A 26166-nucleotide genomic window follows, 5' to 3' on the forward strand; every position below is an offset into this window, starting at 1 on the left:
AAATCATGGAGTCCTGCCAGGATGACCCAGGGTATCAGTAGTCCTGCATTCTTGTATTGCTTTTACCAACTCCTTATGCAGAGGAGGAGCATTCAGTAGCAGCAGTAATACTCCTTACCACTGAACATCAGGAGTGTCTTGAATGTGTTTGCACTTGAGCTTTAACTTCAAAATGCTTATCATCTGATTATCTCAAATTTAGAGAGAGAAAACAGTGTTAGTGATGAGTGCCTTTAAGAACCCAGTAATGTACGCTGTTCTGTTTAGATTTTCTGCAACCTTGGATATATGATTGCCTCTAGATGTGTCTTGGCAGCCCCCAGCAGTGTTCCCAAGAGAAGGCTTGGTGTGTACATTTTTTTGCCTTCCCCCAAAGGATAGCAGTCATTGACTGCATTCTAGATACTGACTTCCCCATAAAGAATTCCATTCAGTTTTGTAGCACAGCAGAATTTAGGGTGGGAGGGAGAGAATAATCACAGCAGAGCCTTTGTAGAAGTTTTTCTAACTACCTCTAATGTTCCTGTCTTGGGCATTGCTGTCTGGTAATTTGGTGTAGAGAGACTATTTTTATTGGGTACCAATATTAACAAAGTTGCCATATAGAATATCTGATAGTTAAACAGGAAATTACTTGCTACCCAAGTGAATAATGAGGACTAGTCTAGTTAGTCATCCATTTACTGAAAAAATAAATAGGCTCTTTCTTACTTGCAAACTGAATTCAGACCTATAATGTACATTAAGTGCCTGCAGATGGCAGAAACACATTACTTACAACCAGGCATGCTTTTGTGGTGAAGGTAGATAGTACTTGAGTATCAGGCTTCTTCCTTCTCCAGATTTTTTGATGTTGATGACTGTACAGATGCGATCATCAAGACCTGAAATAGAAGAGACGCCTTTCTTTCTTAAAAGATTAGTTTTCTTGTTTATTTTTCCAACATTTTCTGTATGTTTTCATATACAGCTGTGTAGTTTGTCCACTTTAAGTATGGGGTGTTTTATGTATAGATTGTACATGCTGCAGATGGCCCATGGGCTAATTAGTGGCTTAGTTTACTTCCTTGAAAATTACTGAAGAAGCTGGTTTAAAGAATTTCGGTACACCACATAATGTTAAGAAATGAGCCTCAGGTTTGCAAGAAATTCTGGCTCATTCTGACACTCAATCTGATCATAGAACTTCAACAGGTGTAAAATACTGTTTTTTCTTCACTGCGTATCAAGGAAATTCATTTAAAGTTCTGTTTAATTGAACATTAGAGTAGTTATGGCAAAGTGCTAAGTGTAGAATCTTAAAAACTTTTTGAACCAGATTGCCTTTTGAAGAGTGTTTTATGACTGTGTAGTTACCGAAGAAATGCAGTTCTAATAATGGATTGTAGCTTACAAGTGAAAGTTTTTTGGAGTGTTTGCCCTCTATATCAAAGCATGCATGGCAGTGGTAAACTGCTCTAGCAGCTTCAGTTAATTTTGGGTTGTTATCCATTTAAAGATTAATTCACTTGGCTGCTGTGGATGAGAGAGAGAAAAATTAAAGTAGCAATATCTTTTATTTAATTAGGCATTGAAAAGCACACTGGGATTTCCTCTAATCCGATTTGAAGATGCTGTGATTAATCTGGATCCTTTCACTAGGGTCCATCCATACGAAACTCAGGAGTTTATCATTAATGACATTTTGAAACACTTTCAAGAGGTAAGTGTCTTACAGATTTTTCTGTGCCAGAGGCTGAGCTTCTCTTGCTCAATGAGTTCTATCCTGAGGGTGTGAGAACCCTTTCTTGACTCTACTTCAGTGTTAGTGCTGTGTTGCTTTGGTACATGGAGAAATAGCATCACATGCTTCTAAGAATACACTGCGTTTTAGGATTAAACTGTTGTTGATCTTATTGCTGTTTGTGTGTTCATTTCTTCAGTAAAAAAAAAAACTGGGTTTGTATATCCTTTTATTGTGGGTGGGACTTTTAATCAACCGTGCTGCTGGTAGTGTGATCCATAAGTGAAATTTCATTCTTCCTGTTGATTTTCCAGGAGCTGCTTAGTCAGGCGGCAAGGATTCTGGGCTCTGTGGATTTCCTTGGCAACCCTATGGGTCTGTTGAATGATGTTTCAGAAGGTGTTACTGGGCTTATAAAATATGGCAACGTTGGTGGTCTCATAAGAAATGTCACACATGGAGTATCAAACTCAGCTGCAAAGGTAATAATTATGATATTAATACGTTTGATAAAACAGTAAGCAAAAAGCAGCGGGGAAACAAGTTAAACAGAATTATTAACCATCTTTAAATTGCTTTATGTCCTGTTCATTTTGTAAAAATTGATTTTGAGCTGTAGATTCCTTTGGAATCACTTTATATGTACACTGCAGGGATGCCAGGAACCTTGCAGCAGTCAGGGAAACCACTCAAGGCCTTATTCTTGATACACTTGTATTTGCAGGTTAAATGCACAGTGAGAACTAAAATGTTGTGCAGGTGTAGTGTAATCTCCAACGTGCAAATGAAGAAAGTTACGTACATTATATATATATATATATACATATAAAGAGATCACTATAGCCATTTGGAGTATTTGAGGGGTTTAGTTGAACAGAAGTTGTTAACTTTTGTTTTTTTATGTGAATATCAGTTATTATGCTAACACTTCAGTTAATGTTTTTCTGTGCCAAATAGCAACAAAAAGGGAGTCTCCAGATTGCTGAACATTTATCTTTAGTTTAATTCCTAAGTCTGCATGGTGAACATTCTTTTGTCCTTCCTAATAATGACTGAGAGAATTCAGTTTCATATGTGTTATCTGTGAAAATAACTATCTTTAGTGCCTGAGAGTTATGATCTGTGACAGCAGCAATTAAGAGGAAGTGGGTTTGATCATGGTTGATGCTGTATTTTATAGTGAACAAATATATGTTCTTGAAATAGTTTTCATTGCATACATGGTGTGTCAACATGCACCTTAAATGAACTTTGTGATCCCAGGTAGAACTGGCGTAATGCTTTCTTTACGTAAGGATGTGGTGTTAAAATTGCTTTTTTTTAATTCTTTACTTCCTTTCAGGTTCCAAACTGGTAAGCCTGTACATCTGTATTGTCATGATTCATCCTGTAAAATATTTGTATACAAAGAAATCTACTTTCTTGCCCATGTTAGTGGGAAAAGGCAATTCAGGAGATGAAAAATGTGATGTGTAGAGTTTGCATAGTTACAGGTAGCTCAAGACTAACATCAAACTGAGTTAAACTGCCAGAGAGATCCCCAGCTTATCACCAAGGGCAGAGCTGTGAGTATGTCTAACTCAGGCACACCACAAGCTGAGCCATGAGGAAAGATAACACACACCTCCTCTATTGTAATTATCTTGCTCCCAGCATTAGCCCATTTGGGGCAATTCCAAGAAATTCAAACAAAATACCACTGTGTTAATATTCCTGTCCACACTAGGTGGTTGCCCGTACTTTCTACTCATGGTTCCACTCTCTTGTGACCCATCCACCCCACCCAATAGTGTGTTTCTTTAGGGTTTCCTTTCTATAAAGTGTTGTTTCCTCATCACAGTCACATCTGCAGCAACAGTCTCATAAATCTTTCTTTAAAAGGCACGAGCCTTCCTCTGTTTCCCACAAGGGCAAGGTCATTCTTTGAACTTTGGAGTCGTTTGTAACCAAGGGGTTTCTGAAGGAGATTTTCAAAGGCAGAAGGGCAGTTGGATGCTGAACTCCCTTCAAAATTCAGTGGGAGCTGAGGACCTGCTTTCCATTTATACCTTTGAAAATCACCCCATGGACTACTTATCTGTCATCTTCCCAGGTATTTTTTTTCTTTCTCCTTGTTATATCTGAAATGTCTGTGATGCAAATGTCACATAATTCCTTTTTAAAAGCTTTTTGGATGCATTATCCTTTTGCAGAACAAGGAGAGAATTAAATCATTTAGGAAAGTGTACTAGTACATTATGGAATTCCTTGATTAATCCTTCTTCCAAAACATGGATCTTAATTCTGCTACATAGAAAATAATAGTATAAAAAGGCTTAAATGATCAGAATAATTCTTCCCTTTATGTTGCGCTGCTTTAGGCACCTAATTCTGCTAGAAAACTAAGCCAAAAATGTCCCCATGATAAGAAATAGATATTTCAAGTACAGTTTGTGATGTGTTGTACATGTGGTACAGTGTAGAACTTTGTTTTTTACTCCCTTCTGCTGTATCATGCATGTGCCTTACGATTGTGTCTAGGACATGTGAAGCTTTGGAAAATCAAAAAAAGTAATTCCAGTTACTCAAGAAAATCATGACTGAAGCAGTAGGTCATTTTTGTCTTGCTGCTGGTGCTCTGTAGGGAAAGTATTTTAAAGTATGTTTTGACTGCATGAATTTCCACCTGATGCAGCAGTGCTGCAGAGGCTTCCCTCACCTTCAGCTTGTGTGGCACTGGTAGCTGCTGTAGCTGCATAGGCCGGTGTTCTGCACAGAAATTGGTGCCTGGAACACCACCCATTTGGGTTAGTTAGAGTACCTGACTTGTAAAATGCCTGAAATAAGAATCTAGAATAGATTTTAAGATTCGTCAGCTTTTAAGGTGTGACTAGAGAGATGAACCTTAATATGATAATCATCACTTTAAAAGAACACTGTTTGCCTGAACTGAAAAGGAAGCTATTGGAATTGTATCTGGTTGTCATCTTACTGCTTTTCTGTTTTATAGTTCTGCTGATTATCCCTATAATGGCTTTTCCATGCATTTCAGAACACGCAGTGGGTAATGCTGTCTTTCAAGTGGAGAGCTGCAGCATATTTAAGTTGGCACAGAAACTTAGGTTAAATAGAGTTCAGTACAGACAGTTTTGTAATTTTGATCCCTTGGAGACTCCAGATTCTGTATATTGAAAAGTTCTTTGATCCTAAATATAGACACCTGAGGGAATTTCATTCCCTCTGAATGGAGACTTCTGTAGTTGCTATATGCATTGAAATGTCTTTCTTGCATTCTTGGCATCCGCACTTTTATATTTCCCGTTATGCAGTATAGCACTAAATCCTAAATTATTCCTGATTCAGAGGTGATAATTAGAAATGAATACTGAACGCTGAATTATCATTGGAATGAAAGTGTTCCATAGATGTGTTTTCCACATGGAAAATTAAGCGTGGTTGTATGTGTTACTGGCAGTTAGGTGTTGTGCTGGCCTAATGAAATAACTGGTAGTAAGAATTGAAAAGATTAATCAGCTTGTCAATGCTGTATTTAATTTGTCTGATCCTTCCAATGCTTACAAGGAACTCTGTTATCTTTTATGAATTATGAGCGCATAGTGATATAGTTGTCATGATTCTGCAGCTGGGCTTTGTTTCTGCATGGAAATTATTGTTGTGTCCCTCCCTCCCAATAAAAAGAATTTAATGAACTTTTTTGAAAGAGCTTAATTTTCATATTGAACTTTGAAGTTTCCAGTGAGAAATTACAGTAGTCTTCTTAAGGGAAGGTAAAGCAGCAGCCATGGTTACAGTTGCATTTCCTCGTTAGGTTTTTGTGGAAGCTTGCAGAGTTCTGAGTGGTGCAGGCTTCCTTAGGCTTGGAGCAGGCATCCAGCATGCCAAAAACATACATACATAGAGAGAGGATTTGCAACATATTGTATGGTGGGTGTTTGTTTTCTTTATTGCTAAGGAGGAAGCACAAGTTCTGCTTGGACATGGGTGCCCTGGACTTAGATTCTGTATCTATTTTAATTCAGTTTAGAGTGCTGGCAGAGGTGTTTAGGTGCTTAACAGAGGTAGGAAAAGACAAGTATGGTGTTGCAACCAGGTAAGAAAATTGTAAGCCTAGTAAGGGTACAGATACTGCTCCTGGCAAGTGTTTTGACATGGAAGCATCTGTAGAAAAGGAACATGAAAACAACATGCAGGGAAAAGGGAGTTTTAACCCTCATTGTAAGGTAAATCAAATCAGAATCTCAAGTGGTTGGCAGTGACAGAAGAATAAAGATAACTGAATGGAAAATGAAGAGGAAGTAATAAAGGGATTATTTAAAAACAAATCATGAACAAGTGTTTGACTTGTACAAATGTTAACTGTAACAAAACTGGCAATAAATAAAATGAGGTGTGGATGTAATAGAGCTCAGAAGGTAGGTACGATTTATGGAGGTTCTGCAAAAGGAATAGAAATGTTTCCAGAGCAGTCAAAGCTGATGGTTCCCTTTTGTTCAGAGCTTCTTACTTCATGTAACTAACCACTTAGTTGATACCATTCAGAAGCAGGAACAACTGCCACTCACATATCTGGACACACTGTGATTTAGTAGTTCAAGGAATATTAGCTCAAAATGCAATTCGAGTAGCTGAAAAAATAAATCATATCTTGGTGAGAGGGAACTTGTGACAAAAGCCTTTGTATATGAGGCTGAGGAAGATGCGCTTGGTGGTATTTTCCTCAGGAGAGTATTAAAACAGTCAACTGATAGCGTAGAAGGATCACAGTGGCATTCAGGTTCTGAGTTTTCTACTGTTCTATATGTCATTATTTTCTTAGACTCACTACTCTTCTGTTTAACTGCTAACAGCAGAAGGTGAGTCATCACTGGCAGCCTTATACTGGATAAAAATGAGGAAGGCTGGAATACATGTTATCCTTGGGAGCAACTCTAGAGATTTACACTTGGGTTTTACTTGGGGAAAGCTGACTGTTGTCCTTTGCAAGGGGAGTCCGGGTATTGAAGTTGTGGGGTTTAGTAGCAATGGCCATAAATATTTATTTTTTTCTATTCCTAGACGAGGTTTGTACAATTCAGGTCAAATGTAGTGTCCCTTGTGGTTCTTTCAGTGTAATCTTCAGGTTTTTCTCTCTGTGTCTTCCTCAGGGATGTGTAGCGGCTGCTGTGGTTCTGGTGACACATCCAGGTGGCACTGCAGATTGTCTACTGTTTACCCAGTGCTTCAGTCAAAGAGGAGCAGTTCAAATGCAGGTTCAAGTGCTGAGCAGTGAGAATCTGCATGAAAATGTGCAGATGATGAAATGGAAAGTAATTGACATTCCCAGGCAGAAATTTTGAGTGCTATGAGGCCATTTCCCCATTTCCTGGCAGTTTTAAAAGACAGCAAGTTTTATGGCCAATTAGTGACAATCAAAAGCCATGGAAAGTGTCACTTTTTATGTGCAGAACATCTGGTGTCTGTAATCAGTATCTTTGAAAAAGGTTTTAGGATAAAGGATTGGCTTTGAGAAGTTTGAAGTGTTATTTTGTTCTTCCTGTTTTTCATTTGTATCATGGGATAAAATGTGTGTGGCCAGCATCCAGGCTGGGAGTTTCCTTCACAGTTCAGGTTATATTCAACCTCTCTTTTGCAAAGCTGCTTATACAAAGTGTTTGTGACCAGGCTTTGCCTGCAGAGTATTTTTATGTGGAGAAATGGGCATGAGTAAGATCAAATGAACAGTGATGAGTTCTGTGGGAAGAATTCTTTTGATCTGGACTTGATGTCTTAGATGTGTCCATTTGGGATCAAACTGATGCACTGGTGGTGGCTTTGATGGAGTCTTTTCCAGGAGAAATTAGTCAAAAGTGAGGATCCTGCAATAGTGCAACAACCACAAACAGTGAGATGCTTGTCTGCGTACAGAAAACTGCAAGTGACAGGACAAGAAGGAGGTTAGAAGCTTTAAGTTCTACACATGCTTTATTTTGAAGGGTTTTGCCAGCTGATCTTCTTGCAAAATAGAATAGAATGTTTCTGCTTTGCTGACTCATTGGGGAATTAAGTGAAAAAAAGGAGAATTTAAAATGTGGTATGCAAAATGTTGCCAAATCATAAGCTGTGAAATTAGAAAAAGACATTTATCATGGGGATGAAATGAAATTTGATCTTAATCTACAGTTTTGGAATGGTGAGCATGTCGTGAAAAGGGCACTTATATCCCATGTATCACCGTTGGCATCTGAAGGGGAAAAATGGGGTGTGGGTTTGAAATGAATGACTTCAGTCTTGACAAAAGGCTAATTACACCTCCCTACTGTATAGAATACATATTAAATAGTGCAGATTTAAACTTGAAATTGCTTGGCTGTGTCCCTGGGGAAGGAAAATAGTATTTTTATATCCACGGGAGATGGCCAAGTTACCTTCTGAAGCTGTAACAGTAGATGACTGACAGATCCAAACACATCACCCCTCAGAGCTGTTCACTGTTTACGCTGCACATGGGATGGCAGAGTGGATTATCAGGTTTGCATTTAGTTTTGTTTGGAAATCTAGTGGAATGCAGGAAGCGGAGGAGGTTTAATGCGAGGGTCTTTGAGACCCCAAGCATGGTCACAGGGGAACAAGGCAGAAAAGTGGCTGGAAGGAGACTGACCACTGGGGTTTACTGCGGGTGCAAATGCCCCATGAGGATAAAAATAAGCAGAGTTGGTAAAGATGATGTTAAAAACCAACCCTGCTATGCTAAGTATGTTGTTGTTAGGTGTTAACTCTGGAAACTGAACTAGATCCCTCCAAGCTTTTTCCTGGGTTTTCAGTGTACAGAAAGGCTTTTAAGGAGGGGGTTGGAGAAAAGCAAATAACTCCATTCCCTAAAATAAACAAACAGGAAGACCTTAAAGCTCTGCAAGAGTTAAATCTGGGGGGAGGGGAGTTATCTGTTAAGAGTATTAGTTGTTTAATAAAGCGCAATTGTCCTCCAGATGAACCCGCCGGTGACTCTGCAACTGGGGTCATTCCAAGTTCACGCTGTGGACTTTTGCTGCCTTCTGTGTCTGTGAGAGCAGCCGGAGTTCCCGCAGGGATCACTCGCTCAGCCCCGTAACACGAGCCCATGGCCAGAGGCACCTGCTGGTGCAGCTCGGGGGGGGGGCCCAGGGAACCTGCCAGTCTCCAGTATGGCGAGAACCACAGGATTTGGGACCCTGGCCCATCCCGCATCCACACAGCAGTGTGCTGGGGGCGTCAGAGATCACCCAGCCAACATGCTGCTGTCAGGCTGCATTAGGAAGATTAGTTAACGATGGGATGTGAGATAATTAAATCTTAACTTGGGTTATATGACATAAATAGTGGGGGAGGATGCGGCCCAGAATCTCAAGGAGCATATATTTGGTCAGTGGGAAAAACTGTTGCCTCCTCTTGGTTGTCAGTAATTTAGAGAGGGTCAAAGTTTATATCTCCCTTAAAATGAGAAGCTTATGATAGCATTTTGTATGTTCTAAATTAAGAGTGTCAGTCCTAGACCCAGCTCCACTATACATTTCTCTCAGCACAATTTGTCTTGATTAAAAATGTATTTTGGGCTCAGTTTGAACTGTCTTTTCTGTTCACGACTGGGTTTAATAGTTGACCTAGGTATGTGTGCAAGTGTAAAGGGAAGTGTAAAAATCTATGGCATCCAAATTCACCTGAATTCACAAACTCTTCTGATTAAATATCTGAGTAACTCTTAAGAGACTGACTGGAGCTGTGGTTAAAAGTAGTTTGTGGTACAACTTACATAGCTAGGCCCTGCAGATCTGACAAACACCTGCTGTTGCTTCACATACTTAAAGCATTTCATTTTTCACTCCTGGTGTAATGCAGAAATGGCCACCGTGATGTGAGGGAGGAAGCTGTTGTCTGCTTACTGACATCCAGTTTGTAAAATTAAGCATGTAAGTGCTTTCATTCCATCTGAGGTTGGCTTACTGCTCTAAAGCCCTTCTCTAGGCACAAACCCTAACAGCATGGATGGATGTCACGTGTACACTGTGATGATTTTTTCTTCAATATAGTGAAATAAATGCTCAATTTTGAATTTTGTTTTACTGTTGGAAGTCAGCATAAAAACTGGCTTCCTCTAAAATAACTGGAACAGGTTGGAGAGATGTACAAAATCATCAAGGTGATTATTAACGATACTGCTACAAGGCAAGTAGCCACAAGGGATTAAATTTACATTTAGATTTTGAACATTCAGACATAGTCCATTATATTTAATCACTTGCCTGAACAGAAACTGGCACAACTTCTGTTCAGCAGGGAAGGGAGTGGGATACTCAAAGTAGCCTCTGGTTCCTAATACTATCAATCTACTTGAGTTCATTATATAATTTATAGCTATGCTTTATGCTGTTTTAAATACATATAAAATAAATGTTGACATCTTATTTTAAATGTATTTAGAAGCTATACCTAAAGGAACAGATCATTGTTGCATGGTAGAAAGGCAGCTTATTAGTGTTTGGTTTAAAACTTGAAAAAATAATGATCTGTAAATCATTTTGTAATATGTAAGAATATATGTTTTGGGGCAAAATGTGACAGTATTTTCCAGCTAATATTTACCGTGTGTATATATTTATTTGGGGTTTAATGTTAGGTTCACAGTATGCACTGATTTGAGATGTTATTTCCTTTCAAGTCATCTGAGATCCTTGTTGCTTCTGTTCGTAATACATCAGAAGGAAGATAAATGTCAAGGGAGCAGAGGGGAGGAAGATGATGTTCCAGAAACAGTGTTCCTGCTTAAGGCTGCAAGGAAGAATGTGTTTAACAGAACTCACATTCAGATATCTGATAATCACTGTTGTTTCTTTACCTATCCAGTCTTTCTTTCCTGCTATGAGCAGCTCTTCTCTTTCATGTGGACAGTTAATTATATTTACAGGAGTTAATGTTGAAACTGTGGAATGATTTTTAATCATCATGACTAGGGATTTTCATGTTTTGGAAAATGTATGAGTGTGTGTGAGAAGCAAAGATGACATAATTCAGAGTTTACATTAGACTTCCTAACTTAAGTAAATTTTATGTACTCTTATCTTACCTTGCTGAAGTAACTGTGCTTTAGTCTCTGAGAGTCAGCTTTCATTATTGAAGATAACTGTGAACATCATCAATATGTGTTGTTCAAGGTCTCTTTGAAAGGTGCTTGGTTTGAGTGACAGTTGAATGCAGTTCAACAAAGAATGAGTTCTGCAAAGCCAAGGTGAGAACTGAGTAAACCCTGTGATTTCTACTTCAAATGCAACTCCTTGTGAGCTTTACACAGAAATTATAACTGACCTGTTTCATCACTTTCTCCCTTAAGAGTCCATCGTGGAATGTTCTGGTTTGCTCAGTCAATAATATTTGTACCATTCTCTGAAGTTAGAATTACAATGGAATGTTTGGACTAAAGTCACAATTGTGTATTTATCGGTTTGGGATGTCCTTAGATGACCACGCAGTGCCAAGAGCTTAACAAGACTTTAGAAGATGACTTAAACCTTATTTCCATGCTGTCTGCTTCACACATCTGGCATAGAGGGAACATACAGTACAAAGTCTAGAGTTAGTTTTCATTTGCTTTGAATTCTTCCTGTGCCCAAAGAGCCTTATTGTTTGGCACCAGCTTTGATTCACAAGCACTGCATGTGGCTGTTTGTGTTTTATTTCTGTTGCTTGAAACAGGGATACAAGTCATTGTGGCAACTTCCTTATTATTGGGCCTTTAAAAATAAACACCAAAAAAACCCACAAAACATGAGATTATTTTCTTGTACAGATACTATCTGAACTGCTTTTGCAGATCATGGTGGATGGGTCGCATTCATTGGTGACACTGTGTAAATGTAAAACAAGGGATGATGATTCTCCTGTTTCCTGGAGTCTGCAGAGGCGGCGGCTCAGGCCAGCCTGCCCCAGGCTTAGAGCAGTGTAATAGCATTCCCAGTAATCATGAAATGCTGAGAGTGGTTTATATGTTGTTCCAAAGATAGAGCTCACAGTAGCATAATGTCCTGGAATTTGGAGGGAAATACTTCACCTGCCTCAAGAGGATCAGTTTATGTTAGACCCCATGGGCTTAGGTTAATGAAGTGCAGTGGGGTGTATTTTCTGCTTGCAGTACATTACCAGTTGGTAGCATCACATCGTAAGTGAACCCGTGTGGGATGAAAACCAGTGTTCAAGTGTCTTTAGAATGTAGACCTGGAAGAAAAGATCAGTGTCTCTCTGCAGAGGGGGAATCCAGGAGAGACCTTCTGCTCTGGGGACAAAAAAGGTCAGAGGAGAATGAGAGGATCTGTGGAGGAAGGTGGCCAAATGCTCAGAGGGCTGGAGCTTTTTGGAGAGCTTTTTCTGTCCAGGTAGAATGGATGAGGCAAAGCATTCAGCAGTGCATCTTAATGATAAGGTGAAATATTTTTAGTACTTGAAATGACAGAACTTTCAGTGAGTAGATCCACACTTCGCTTTGTTTGGGGATGCCAGGTTGACAAAATACCCACCTTCATGTACCTGGTGTGTGGGCTGGCTGCATCAGTAATGCTGTCATGTGCCTTTTGGTTCAGAAGCAGGTAACTTACCTGGTACTGAGGTATCCTGATGGAATTCCATTTCAAGGAAAAGGATATCTGAAACAGGGAAAAATGCAGAGGTAAAAGACCAAGTTGCTAATTTCTTTTTTCACTGGCACACAGGCAAAGAACTCATTGTGAAAATTAGGATAGAGGAGGGAGATTGGTTTTTAGAAGTCACTTGATTAGTTTCATGTTTGTTTGGCAGACTGTTGTATTTAGCTATGTTGGCATTTATGTGGTCTTAAGTAAGCTTTGAAGTTACCAGGTCACACCTTATTAACAAAAGGGTGGATCAAACTGTTGGTGTCACCTTTGTTTATCTGGAGACTTATTTTCTGCATGCCTGGGTTAACAGCTCAATAAGCCACAATCACTGCTCTTCCACAAGGCCTAGTATCTCAGTATTTAATATTGCACTTGTCAAAGGAGGCACCTAAAAGCCAGACATATCTGAGGGAGGAAAGGGAAGTCTGCCTTTGTGCTTTAACATGTTCAAATCTCTCTTCAAAGTTTAAGTTGGATTTAAAGTGCTTAAATTTACAATGGTTGGTTGGGTTTTTAATCATAGAAATCTTTATTTTTCTTTTTATATATTTCCTTTTTATATAGAGAAATAATCCCATTGGCTGAAATAGGCTTCAGAAGCCATTTCAGGGACAGTATTTCTGAGGTGCACTGAAAAGGATGGTTAGAAATTTCTGGTACCTCCATCAGTTATTTCACTCACATGGTTTTATCTCCATTGGACAGTACAAGAGATGGTGTAAGTCTTGTTACAGTCATGAGTGAGGGTAACAGTGCCACTACAGTCTGAACCTGCATTGTTCAGGAGAGACCATTCCTGGGTGCTCACTGAGGGAACCCACTGGGTTTGGTACAAATGGAGCAGATGGCTGGGAAAGTTTGTTAAATGAGGACAGAAAACAAACAGTACCTGAGGAGGAGGGGTGTCAAAAAGTGATTCAACATGAAGTTCATGTTTCATAATTAATGTGTGTTGAGTTTAGATTTTTTTCACCTATATCATGGCAAAATGGAAACATTTTGTGGTACATTAGAATTGTTAAATTGTTCTATTTACAGCTACAATTCAGTGTTACTTCTAAATAACAGAAACAGAAATGTCTCCATTTAACTTTGGTTTTGCAGTTAAAGGAGACAAGGACTTTAAACCATATGCACATAATTTTTTTTTTTCCTCCTCACTAAGAGAGTAATTTACTATTACATTAAAGTTCTTGCTATACACTAAACCAGCTTGTTACTGACTATTAGGTGTCAGATTCTTCTTTACAGAGGAAGGAAAGTCTGAGGAAAGACTGGACGATAGTCATTGGAAAAGCTGGTGTGGTGGATCTGGTGAATTTAGGCAGGGGAGGAATGAGCTGAGCTGTAAGGAGAGCTCCCCTATTTTGACCACTGTTAGTAAGTTGGTTTATTCTTGCTGTCTGGCTCATCATGCACTGATGTAACTTTTAAAATGTGTTCTTGAGAAATCTTTTTCAGGCCTTGGCACATTCCGTAATGCAGTTTGAATTTTGAATGCTTATTGAGTCTTTTTATAGCAACTACTCTAATCTTCTTAAAGCATTTGTCCAGAAACCCACCCGCCTTAAACATGGTTAAAAGGTAGCTTCAGGTTGATTTGTGTTTCCAGGCTAATTGTAAAAAAAAAACTAACATCTACATGAGGTTCACAAAGAAGTCAGAAGTAATTCAGTCCCTGATCACTATGTTCTGGTTAGTGTTTGTGTCATCAAGTCACAAGAAGGGTCATGAGATTTCATTTTCATTCCTGTTGTCTACTTGTTTAGATAATTGGAGCCACTGGACTAGTTTGTCTTTCAGCTGCAAAGAAAGATCTAAACCCAGGACGTGGTATCATCAGTGAAAAAGAAACGCAGCCTTGGAAATAATGGCAGAAAAAGGAGGGGAGCCTTGTTGCATGGTGCACATTAATTAACTGTTTGTTTCTTGTTTCATCTTTAGATCTATTAGAATCAGCATTTCACAGCAGGTTTTAGTTGTCTCCTAAGGTGGCAGAAACCTTAATCACAGAGGGTTTTTTAATACTACTAATAGGGATGCAAAGAAGATAGTACCTGCAACAGAGCAGAGCTGAGCAACAGGTAGGGAAGAATCTGTACACAGCCTTTATGATAGGGGAGCTCTGATCACACAGGACAGTGATGATTTCACCATTGCTGCAGCCATTGAGTACCTTGCACATTCATGTGGCACCTGGAACATTCCCCAGCCCTAGTCTAAGACACAGCAAAGCATTAAATTATCATTCCAGCAGAAGTCCATTTATTGTTAGAAACTTGGAAGAAGGCTGCTGGTTGAGGGAGGTACAGGAGATGACCACCTACATAGAACCAGAAATAGCTGTATTTTGGAGGTTATTTCAGGAAAATGCCTGCTAGGAGTCCTCAATATGAGGTAAGGTTTCAGGTTTTCTGTCTCCTTTTCTTGCCTCCCTCCCTCCCTCCACCAAGCTTCTGGTTTATATCTGATTACATCATGCCAAAGGTCAGCACATCACAATAGATCATTTTTATTTGGTGCTTTTTCATTGACTCATACTCGGTAATGGTCGGAATTCTCAGAACAAATCCTGTTTGGACTTACATGCTCTCTTTCATCTCTAAGTATATCTCAAGTCTTCCTCCACATTGTTTGACGTGTGAGGAGTTAAAACGCTTCCCACACATACATATTCAGGATTCCCCTTAGACTTTTTTTTTTACAGTGTGTAATACCCATGGACGCTTACCAATGGAGCTCTCTTTCACTGGTTCACCCCATGTGCTGCAGTGGGTATCACTGTGCTCTTCCAACAGCTCCTCTCACAACAGAGCCACTTCTACATTGTGTTGCTAAAAACAATTTAATTAACTCTTGCAAATGTTTTAGTTTCATGACGGGTATATTTGCCTTGAAGCTTTTGACATCTTTGAGGAGAAAAGCTTTGTCTCTAAATAACATTCTCGTGACATTTTGGAAGTTTAGAGTTGGGTCACTGGCATTTGTTTTGGTGCAGGATTCGTTTATTTTGGCTTGACCACTGCAGTGGGCACCTACTCAGTTTTTCCTTTCACCTCAGGATTTGAGTTGCAGCAGCTTAATGTACTTCAGAGCTTTTTTCATGGCGTGACTGAGCGCATGTAACAACAGGAACTGTATAAATCTGTGTTTCACATCTAGAATCTGGGTGTTTTCTTCAGTAAGTGTGCATAAGAGAAACAACTTCTGTTCTTTTAATAACAGAAAAGGTTCCTCTCTTGCAGTTTGCTGGGACCTTGTCAGATGGTTTAGGAAAGACAATGGATAGCAGACATCAGACTGAACGAGAATACATCCGGTATCATGCTGCAACTAGTGGAGAACATCTCGTGGCTGGAATCCATGGACTTGCACATGGTAAGCCTTAGCTGCAGTTTTAATTCATTTCTCTTTTAAAAGCAATGATGAGACTGAAAAGTTTGCATTACCCTTGGGTGATTATTTGAAGCCAGGGATGTGGAGCTGTTGCAGGCTTTATGTTTGAATTGGTATGTTTGCAGAGTGGGGTGGGGGGGATTCTTTGATTCTTATGTTGACAGAAACTACATTTAAGAGAGAAGTCTTTTCACATGTAACTAAGAGTTTTTCAGCAAATTAAAATAAAGCTTCAATGAAAGTTCATCCAAAACTTCCGTTTCTTTGTGGAGGCATAAAATACCCATGCAAACAGGTTTCTTGAGGGCCAGACATTAAAATACAAGTGAGTACAACTGGATTGTAGCTGTCTTCTGTTTGCTTTCAGTTCCAGAAACCTGAGGTTCCTCAGAACCAGTAAATCAGTTTAAAGTAGCATTTCACCAGTTGGGTTGTATTGTTGTTTGGGGGGGGGGGGGGAGTGTTAAGTCTACTAAGAACAAAAGAGATGAATTTGTGTAAAAGGCAGTGGACTAGTCTTAATTTGGCCAGCATCTCACATCGATTTGGCTGGTGATTTATCTGTTGAAGAAAGTTAAATCAATACAAGCCAAGTTTAAATCAAATATTCAAATATTTATATTTTGCAGCATCTTGACTCAGTTTGTTTAAATGTCATTCTTTTAGTGCAACTGTTGCAGGCTGTGTGAAGCTAATCTGGCTTTCACTAAAGCAGCAATCTTATCTGTGCTGAGCAAAAGTCTTTGTGCTGGGCTTCTGTCATAAGGAGACACTGTATGTATTTAACTGGATCATGAGAGGTTTCTCTCATAGCAGTGTGCCATAAAGGCTGGTATCAGTTATATTGGAAAAATGCTGAAATTGTGTTGTATTACCCATTAACTTACGGGACTGTTTTAGTCTTAATTCTGTAGAGTTTTTAAATGCTCCTTATTCAGTTTTGTTCACTGTTTTTCAAAAGAGCAAATATCTGCTAAATCCTATCTGTTGAAATGCAGGAATTAGCCATAAACTGTAGTTACTCAAGAGAAGGGACTTAAATACTCTGTGCTCCTCAAGTTTGGGAGTGAAGGTGCTGTCTGAACTGTATTTTAGTTACAGACCATAGGAGAATGCCTGGCTGCTGGAAGCTCAAGAGCCGAATGGTGGGAAGTGTTTTTACATAGGGGCTTAAGCTAGTGCACTAAAAACAACGCAATCACATCATCCCAAGACTGGAAATCTGTAAAACAGGTTCTTAGATCAAGTGAACTGTTTCAAGTCTTTTGAAGCCTCAGCAGGCTCTTGATTTCTTCAGAGCATTCAGGTTGCCTGCAATGAAGATATGCACAGAAATGTGTCCACAGCATCACAGCTAAAATCATGTGGGGCCACTTTGAATTCACTTTTTCCAGTGGAGACATGCACTTTTTCTATTTTCTGTCTCAAATTGTATAAGCTTTTGTGGTAACAGGATGTTGTCAGATTGTAAGTAACTGCTTCACCTCAGGAATAGATGAGGACTGTTAGTATAAGTACAGCTGGGAAGTAAAACCACATAGAAATATTTTTAAAAACACATATTTAATGATTAATTAGATTTTTTTCTGTGGGTTATTATTGTCTGTGCCTACATGTGTGCATATACAGAATATAAAGTCGAGCTCACGTAACCCATTTTGACACAGTTTTTGCGTTACATTAAATGCCCAGTATGTTTCCATCAGGGTGCACAGTAGATGGTTGAGCCAGACAGCACCAGCTGTGCAAGGCTCTCTGATGCTTTGAGGCAACACTTGTGGCCTACTGTGCTGTTCTTCTCTTTGCTAGGAATCATTGGAGGACTGACAAGTGTAATAACTTCAACTGTGGAAGGTGTGAAGACCGAAGGAGGTGTCAGTGGCTTCATATCGGGCCTTGGCAAAGGGCTGGTGGGCACAGTAACCAAACCTGTAGCTGGGGCTCTGGACTTTGCATCGGAAACTGCACAGGCAGTGAGGGACACAGCAACTCTGAGTGGCCCCAGGTCAGTGAGCAGTTTATATTTCTGGTCAATAATACTGTGAAAATATGTATTAATACCTGCTGCAACTTCTGATCTGGTTATCTTTCTTTACCCAAAAAAACAATAGCTTAATTGAATTTGCTATGAGCCATTATTAGAGATGTAGCCCATTTCATTCAGTTTGCTTTTTTTGCAATAGATGGCATTACTATAGCAAGAGTGAGATTTGAACAGAAAAGCTACAACATAAAATAGGAATTATTCAGATACAGCATTAGATGAAAGCAAAATTTTCAAAAGGCTATAGGGAATGACATTAAACTTCTACCATGGAATCCTTACACAGAGTTGAAATGGAAGTGTTCTTCTCCCTCCTCTACCTCCAGCTTCCACTTAGCTGTGTAGAAAAACAGTTTGAAGAGTTCTGGTATACAGTACAGCGTTACCTTCCAATTTTCATTTTGTACAGTGGTTCTCACTTACAGGAAGTGTGGCTAATGCCCTTATGTCCACAGTAATGTCCTGTTTACCTCTGTGTGTGGGGGTGTTGTCTGTCAGCACATCAGGACAGAGGTTTTGTCTTACTTCCTGTGTTTGGTTACAAGCTTCATGTGCTCTCTACAAAACACAATGATTATGTTTAAAATAAATGGATGCTCATTAGCACTGACTGTGAATGTGGAAGAGGGAAAGGGACAAGTTCCAGAGGGCTTTTCTGAGAGGAGATTCTTCTTACTGTTTGTTGCCAGGAGTTTACTTTGTATGACACTACTATGCCAGGAAGTCCTGATGTATGTACGTGAGATCTTGTGTGCTGAAGAAGTGAAAGACAATCCCAAGTACATTTTATTGTCAGAAAGTAAGAGACAAATGTTTGCAAAATGTTGGGGTTTCTTGTCTTCCCATTTGGCTTTTCCATTTCCTGTGTTTTATTATGCCTCACTTGGAGTCCTGGCGTGCCCATTGTCAGTGTTTCAGTAAAGAACAATGAGGTTGATGAAGTGTGAGTGAGGTGCAGGAAGCTTTGAAGAATGAACCTAAGTGTACTTTGCTGTGAAAATGGATGTGTTCACATGTGTACGTGTTCTGTATTTGATACTTAGCTTGATTTGTAAAACCAAGAAGTCAAGGATACAACTCAGTAAGTACATGTGCATACAGAGAGTTACACAAGAACTCTTAAGTGCATCCCTGAGAAACCACATCTACTGTTTTGCTCATATGTGTCTTAATTTTGTGCCTGTACAGGTAGGTTGATTGATTGATTCAGAGGTGGGGAGAAACACACCTGGCTGTACTGTTAGTTGTCTTACTAGTTGAGCTGTGGTTTTATTATTGTTTGCTTCAAGACACACACACACACTTGAAATTCATGTTTGACATACTTCTGTGACATACAGCCTCTATACAGTAGCAGTGACGTTATCAACAGTTGACACATTAGACAGCAGCTGGGAAAGGGAGAGCCTCCAACTACCTTATCTCTTGTGTTTGCCTGTGTGACAAATTTCCTTTTACCCTGTTCACTGTCAGTTAAGAGATGAGGGTAAAACAGATGAGCTGAACCACAGTTTTGCTTCCACTAGATTCTGAAATACTGTTGTCATAGATGGGCACAGTGAACTGATTTTAATGTCTGCACATGCCCTGCAAAAAGTTTATGACACAGCAACCTTCTGCAAGTGGAAACAGAACAAAAAAGAAAGAAAACCCTTTTTCAGTTACTTCTCCAGTCTGTAAAATCTGATGAAAACATTTCTTTGGATAAAAAAATGTACTTGAGACTATGTAGTTAAGGGGGGGGGGAACAAACCCAAAGCCACGCCACCACCTATAAGCAACTTTGTGCTCATGTTTTGTTTTTTTTGGTTTGGGGTTTTTTTATGTGCTTATATAATGGAGCAACAAAATTGTTCTTTTGGGGGTATAAAAAAAAACCAAACCAACAAAGGATTTGTATGTGTTTCGGGCTGCTGTGTACCACTATCCCCCTGCCGCATTTGTTAACTGTTCAAATATGCGTGGTTTGGAATGAAAGCTGAACAGTGTTCCAGGCCCAAGCTGCTGGCTTCCGTTGAACACAATGTTTTTGCATGCTGCGCTGTGTCGGCTTCTCCAAACTAAGTACACAGCACCAGCTAACCCTGGAATGCCTGCTTATGGTGGTAACTGATTCTCAGAGTCCTTTTGAACACTTAAAGAACCTGAGTTAAAAGTGTGGTAAGAGCGGCCTGACCTTATCTGGAGACTGTGTGCAGGTTTCCAGTACTGGCGCAGAGTTGAGTCAACCAGTTAATTCCAGTTGCATTTAAATAGCATGATGCATAACCCTAAATTACAGGCCCCTTGCAAATCTCTAATGACATGGTTGAATTTTTAAAAAGCCCTCAATTTAAGCTGTTTGGCTTCAACCGATCAGTTTTGGGCGAGATGAAGAATTTTAATTGACATTGTAGGTTTTCCTAAAAGGCACGTTCTAATTCCAGCTAAGTTACTGAATTGAATAGAACTCTGAGAAAGACTCTGTAGCTGGTGTTACTGTGATGCTGCTGCAAGGACACGAGTCTCTTTTGGCTTCAGAATGTGCTGGTTTGTGTTGCTTGCACAATCCGTGTGTGTGGAAAATGGAGCCAAACTAACAGGGCTGAGATGCAGACAATGGCTTTATAGCTGATGGTGATAGTGGAAAAGGCAATGGGTTTACAGTGCAAGAAAGTACTTCTTAAATGTGACTTTAGGCTGGACTTTTTCAAGGCTAATCTTATAACTTATTATGTAATCATATAATTTATTATGCTTGTTATTTATGAGTAAAGCTGGCTTAATACTTCTCAATTTTAATGCAGAGGGGAGCATAAAATAGTTGTGACAATGCAGTGTACATCTAATGACTGGGACTCGAAACCTTTATTTGGGTGGGGTTTATGTGTTCCAAGTGCTCCAGTGTCACATACGAGAGTTCTGATTATTTCCATATTGGTCATATACTGCCAAAAGCCTTAAAGGCCAGTTCAGAACAAGAAATCTGTTATGTCTCTAGATATGCTTGGAAAGTTCGCTCCTGGAAATGTGTTTTAAGTTTTAGTGCAGCACAAGGAAAGAACATTTATATTTAGACATGTGTCTAACTTACCGAGTAGTGCAGGAAACTGCCATCACACTTTCTCTCAGGCTTCTGCCAGGTCAGTGCAAGTTTAAGATTAGTCCTGCTGTTGCAGCAGTTAGTGGTGTTTTCTGATAGTCACAAGGTGAAACTTAGAAGTAAGGAGGTAACTTCACAACCTACCCAATTCAAATGAATTCTGTCAGTGTGAACTAGACTACATTAGTAAAGAACAGTTTGGGCTGGCAAGCCATGAATGGGCACAGAAAATTCTTACGTAAATATTTGTTTCTTTTAGCTGTACTCCATCTGGAAAGCAGTAGCCTGTGCTCATTGTTCTTTAGTTCCCCACTTCCATGTCATCACTCAGAAATGTGCAACCAGGCTGCAAAGTCTGAGTCAGTGTCAACAGCATGTGTTTTTTTTTTGGTTGGTTATACATCCCTTTCTCTGAGCTGTGACTTTGATTGCAATGTCAAAAGCAGTAGAGTTGAGAGGATGAGCATCAGTGGTACGCAGAAGAAGCAGAAAATCTGGACCTAATTATATGGAACACCAGCTCAGCTTATATACTGCACAGTATGTCCTCAAGGTTCTCAAATTTTATAGATAAACATGGTTTGAACCTTAACACCTCTCTATGTGTCACAAATTCTGTCCTGACCACTAGACTCAATCGAGATCTGACTTCAAGAGCCTTCACAGTAATGTCAGATGTGTATGGGCCACGACTCTGGTGAAGGAGGTATTATTCTTCTGGTAAGCCCTTCCTAAGATTTTCATGGTAGAAACCAGAGAGAAAATGTATTTATTAGCTGATACTCATTGTGCTGTGTAAATCTGGAAATGCTACACAAGACAATTTAGTTGATTCATTGCTCTGATCTGTGAATGACTTGGGCAGTATGATTTCCTTGATACCCTCTTTCCTCTTTTCCCAGTGGGATATCACGTTTTTTATAATGATCTGTTTTCTTTTGAGCAGGTTTGTCCATTTCATTCCTATGGCACTCTGTCAAATGGCTGTAGGTGTTGGCTTTTCCTCAGTGTTGGCCCCACCTTCAGTCACTGTCAAACTTGACTTTATGGTTTCCATTCTTCTGTCATTAGTGTATGCAGATTCTTCCATTGCTGCTGTTGAGCTGCTTTGAAATCCCCCCAGTCTGTAAGTTCCCATAAGCACTGCATGAAAAGTGACTGTCACATCCCTGCTCTGTGACAAGCTGTGCTCTGCAAGTCATCCAAGCCTGTGCTGGCTGGGTTTACTGGCATATCACATTGCAAACGCATACCCAGTTGCCTGCTCACTGTTTTCCCTCAGTTTTTTTTCCTGTATTTTATTCTATTTTACTTCTTTGCAAGTATCTCCTTGTCATTTCATATTTGTGTACGGCATTATTTTTCCCCAGATGAACCAGGTTGCAATTTTGTAGGTTGAATCGTATTTCATTTCCTGCCATATTTCTGACCTCTTCAGGTCCTTTAGTACTTCACTGTCCTCACTGGAGTTTTAAAAGCCTCCTCATTTGTCCTCTCTAAATATGATCTTAAATGCTGCCTTTACTGGAGCCCTAAAGTTAGGCAAGCCTGGGTTTGTGCCCAGACATTTTGCAGCACCTCAGCAGATGCTTCCCCCTTGAAACTTTAATCACTTTCTGTTACCAGTTTTACCTGCTCAGGAGTCTTCTATTCACTTTTAATTTATCACTGATAACTTCCTGTAGCTCTGTTCCTGAAATGCCCACTCTGGCTCACTGAGGAAGAGGGTGTAGATGTTCTGGAGGGTAAGTTGTTCCTTAACCACAGCCCTGCACCTCTTCAGTATGGACAATTTAATCTCAAAACCTTAAAGTTTTTTTTTCTTTCTGAAAATGCACCTCAGCTATTTTAGTTTCTTAACTAGAAAGAGAGAATAATCCAGAACCCAGAACCTGAAATGATTTCTAGGTAATAGAAATTAGGTTGTACAGTGTCTTGGGTGACGTGGTCCAGGGTGAGGTGTCCCTTGCCCATGGCACAGAGGTTGGAGCTAGGTGATCTTAATGTCCTTTCCAGCCCAAACCATTCTATGATTATATAAATAGAGTTACCCTAAGAATTAACAGAAATGCTTCTCTGTGCCTTTTGCCTCTTCATTTGTTCCTCATTGCCATTTGACCCATCTGACTTGTAGCTGTGACTGGTTTTCTTTCTTACAGCTTTCTGTAAGAATGATTTGATTTTTTCTTGCTTTTCCCCAGAGTTATTTCGAAAGCAATGACTCAGGATAGAGAAGTGTGGTCTTTCCTAGACTGTACAGCAGTAAGTCTTATGTACTGTACATCAGGGAACTAATACGGCTTTTTGTCAGGGAAGTCTCAGGTAATTATTATATGTGACTCGGAGTGGAATCCTGGCAGGATTGCTTTGCATACTCACTCCACCAGTCTACAGCCCCTCAGAACTCTGTGGAAAGAATCCAAGCAGTTGAGGCATGTGGTTACTTTTCTGGAGTGCCTAAAATCGTAAGAATTGGGGATGGAGTGTGCTGCCATCCCACACTTGACTGCACTTCTCAATCTCTACATACTCATACAGTACAGCAGAATTTGCTATGCATGATTGGAGAAAATTACTCTGTTGCATGTAGTTTTCATGACTATCAAAGAAAGACAAACCTTTAAAACATTCATTTTGCTTAATAATATTTTATTGCAGAGTCTGTAATTCTAGAACCATACGTATAAAAGTGTCACTATTTCAGAACCATACGTTGGTTCATTGCAGGAGAGCACTGTTAGCTGCTCAGCACCCCCAGGGGTCCAGATGATGTGGAGATCCAAAGCTCTGTGCCAACAGAGCCCATTCCCTTTCCTTTTGGTACCTGTCACAAAACCAAACTGTAATGCTTTTTGTGCATGACTACAGATACCTTACTTTAGGCCTGAGTAATGTTTCCAGAAGCTCCTTCCTAGGTGTCTGCATTACCAGATACCGTTGACATTCAGAGTGTTTGTGAAGTAAGTTGTCGTTACAGTTGGGTGTCTTTGTCCCCTTATTTTAACTTGACTCAATGGAACTATTTGGAAGGAGTGGAATTAAAAGCTCACAGTTCGGACCTACAGCATACTTCATTAATGTTGTACAGTTTTGGTTACTTTCACATCTGCTATATATGAATGTTCTAAGTAAAAGGAGGTTTTAGGAAAAAAATATCAATTACTGGCCAGTGTTAGGCCATGTTTAATTGTACAGGTCTTGCATTTTACATCTGTTAAGTTGATGTATTTACATACTTACAGATCTATTAAGTAGTATCTTACAAGCTACACTTGGAGTAGCAGGGGCTGAGAAAGGAAACCTGGAAGCAAACACTTTAGCTGTTTGTAGAAAGACAGTTTTTGAAGCCTAAGGGTTACAGTTGCTGAGGTTCATAAGTGCTCCCTTCACACTGTACTTCTGGGGTTTAGTGCACCCTGCATATTAGCAAAGAAGCTCTGGATGGTTTAAATTCCAGTAGGGAGTGCTAAACATTTAGTTAAAGCTTGTGCAGTTTCTTTGGTTTAAAGCCTTTTTGCTTTGCCATGTCAGAATGTATTCCTACTGCTACAACTGAACAAAAGCTTGGTTTAAGAAAACTGCTGGGTTCACCACTGGTAACATGTGTAACATTAAAAAGGGAGGCTTTATGAGGGACCAAGCTGTCATTCTAAATGTCAGCATCTGTTTTGTAAGAAAGAAAGTTTTTCCACTCAACCATAGTGTTTAACTTGACATTTGAAGGCAGAAAGATACCCTGGATGCATTCAGGCTGTTGGTTAAGAACAGAAAGGGACAGAGGCACTGGAATGGAACATTGTGAGGGAAAGAGTGAAAACTCAAGTGAATAATGGTGAGTAGTCAGATTAGGATAAAATGTGAAATTGCATTTTCCTTTAGATGTCCACTCATATCCACAAATAGTCTCAAAGAGATGAATGAATACAAACTTCCCACTGTGATAGTCACCACATAACCAACATATTTACTAGTGCCTTGGTAAATTACAACTAGAGGCAAGTATGTTCCTATCAGTGGGTGAAAGAACTTGCCTGGCTTTGGTGTTAATTGGGACTGCTGAGTTCAGAACAGGAGCCACATAAGCTCCTGTTTCTGGAAATGGACAGTGTGGGTATAGCACTTGCCTGCTGTCAAGGGCAGTATTTAGCCATTGACTCAAAGGAATGCATCCAAACAGGAAGAAAAACATATTTCCCTTGAAAATACTTCACATTTTGTCAAATTATCTTACATTTCAGCACAAGCTTTTGGTCACCAAGGCAAAAAAGTGAAAGGAATGCCTCTTTCTGCGCTGTATGTTTCCTGGTTTCTGGCATTCATGTGATTTTTAGATCCTTCTTACTTGGAAAGCCCTTTGCTAAATGGTGCTGCTGTTTTGGTGTATTCTGTGGAGCAGTTTTCTTGGGTTGAAATAATTGGAGAGCACTGCAGAATAAACAAGTCTGCAGTGGCATCTCCTAGAGTGGAATTGGAGAGACTTAGAGAAAGAAAAAAATTGAGGCTTATGCATTAGCATCAGCAGAACAATCTGGAAAGTCACCCAAGACCTGACAATAACGTATCCACAATTTCCATTCACAAATCTACTTGCTTGGAATTAGGTGGGATAAGTTGAAAGCGTATGTGCCCCAGAAATGAACAAAAGCTTTATTCAAAACAGACGTGGCTGTTGGAATGTACCAGGACAAATCACCAGACTGCACATTCTGTGGGGTTTTATAGTATTTTTTGGTTCTCTTACTAGTATTTTTAGTTCATAAAAATAGCAGGAAAGAAGAAACTGGTGTAGTGGAACAGGAACCAGCAGTTGTCTATTTGCTTCTTTCTAAAGCAGCAGTGGCAGGAGCTGCTGGCCAGGGCACTGACTGCATCTGTTTGTGCCACAGGGGCGATGGGGTTGGGCAGCCTTTTGGGCATTGGTTTTGTTAGTCCTAGTGGTGATGAAGGTGAGCACAAACGACATCTGTACTGAGGAACGAGGACACGGTACCTTGTGTTATGCATATACCCAGTAAGAGTCCTTGGTAGGGTCTGTGTATGTGTTTGTTTCTCTTGCATGTATCGGGAACACCATCTTTTAAGTTGTCTTTCCATTTGCTTTCACTCCACATTATTTCACCTGAGATCATGTTAAAAGGGTTCTTTACATCCTTAATTTTCTGACCTGTATCAAGGAGTGGCCTTGAATTACCACAGTGATAAAGCTGGGAGTAGATAGTGTTTGAGCATGCTCGCAAGTGGCCTTTTTCTGTTCTGAGACCAAATATAAAGATGTAGGCAATAT

At 39.7% G+C, this 26166-nt stretch overlaps 1 protein-coding gene across 3 annotated transcripts in view; it reads left to right on the forward strand.

The window, feature by feature from the left end:
• The window catches only part of VPS13D (vacuolar protein sorting 13 homolog D), a 108665-nt gene that overhangs the window by 68653 nt on the left and 13846 nt on the right, over positions 1-26166 (forward strand). For all 3 annotated transcript variants that reach the window (XM_062622821.1, XM_062622819.1, XM_062622820.1), the window contains 4 exons: positions 1568-1702; positions 2038-2205; positions 15606-15738; positions 17566-17761. In XM_062622821.1, coding sequence (XP_062478805.1) covers positions 1568-1702; positions 2038-2205; positions 15606-15738; positions 17566-17761 — 632 coding nt within the window. The remainder of the gene's footprint in view (positions 1-1567; positions 1703-2037; positions 2206-15605; positions 15739-17565; positions 17762-26166) is intronic.

The sequence above is a fragment of the Pezoporus occidentalis genome, unplaced genomic scaffold (genome assembly GCF_034315485.1).
Source record: "Pezoporus occidentalis ecotype Australia unplaced genomic scaffold, CSIRO_AGI_Poc_V1 ctg249, whole genome shotgun sequence".
In the NCBI taxonomy this organism is placed as follows: domain Eukaryota; kingdom Metazoa; phylum Chordata; class Aves; order Psittaciformes; family Psittacidae; genus Pezoporus; species Pezoporus occidentalis.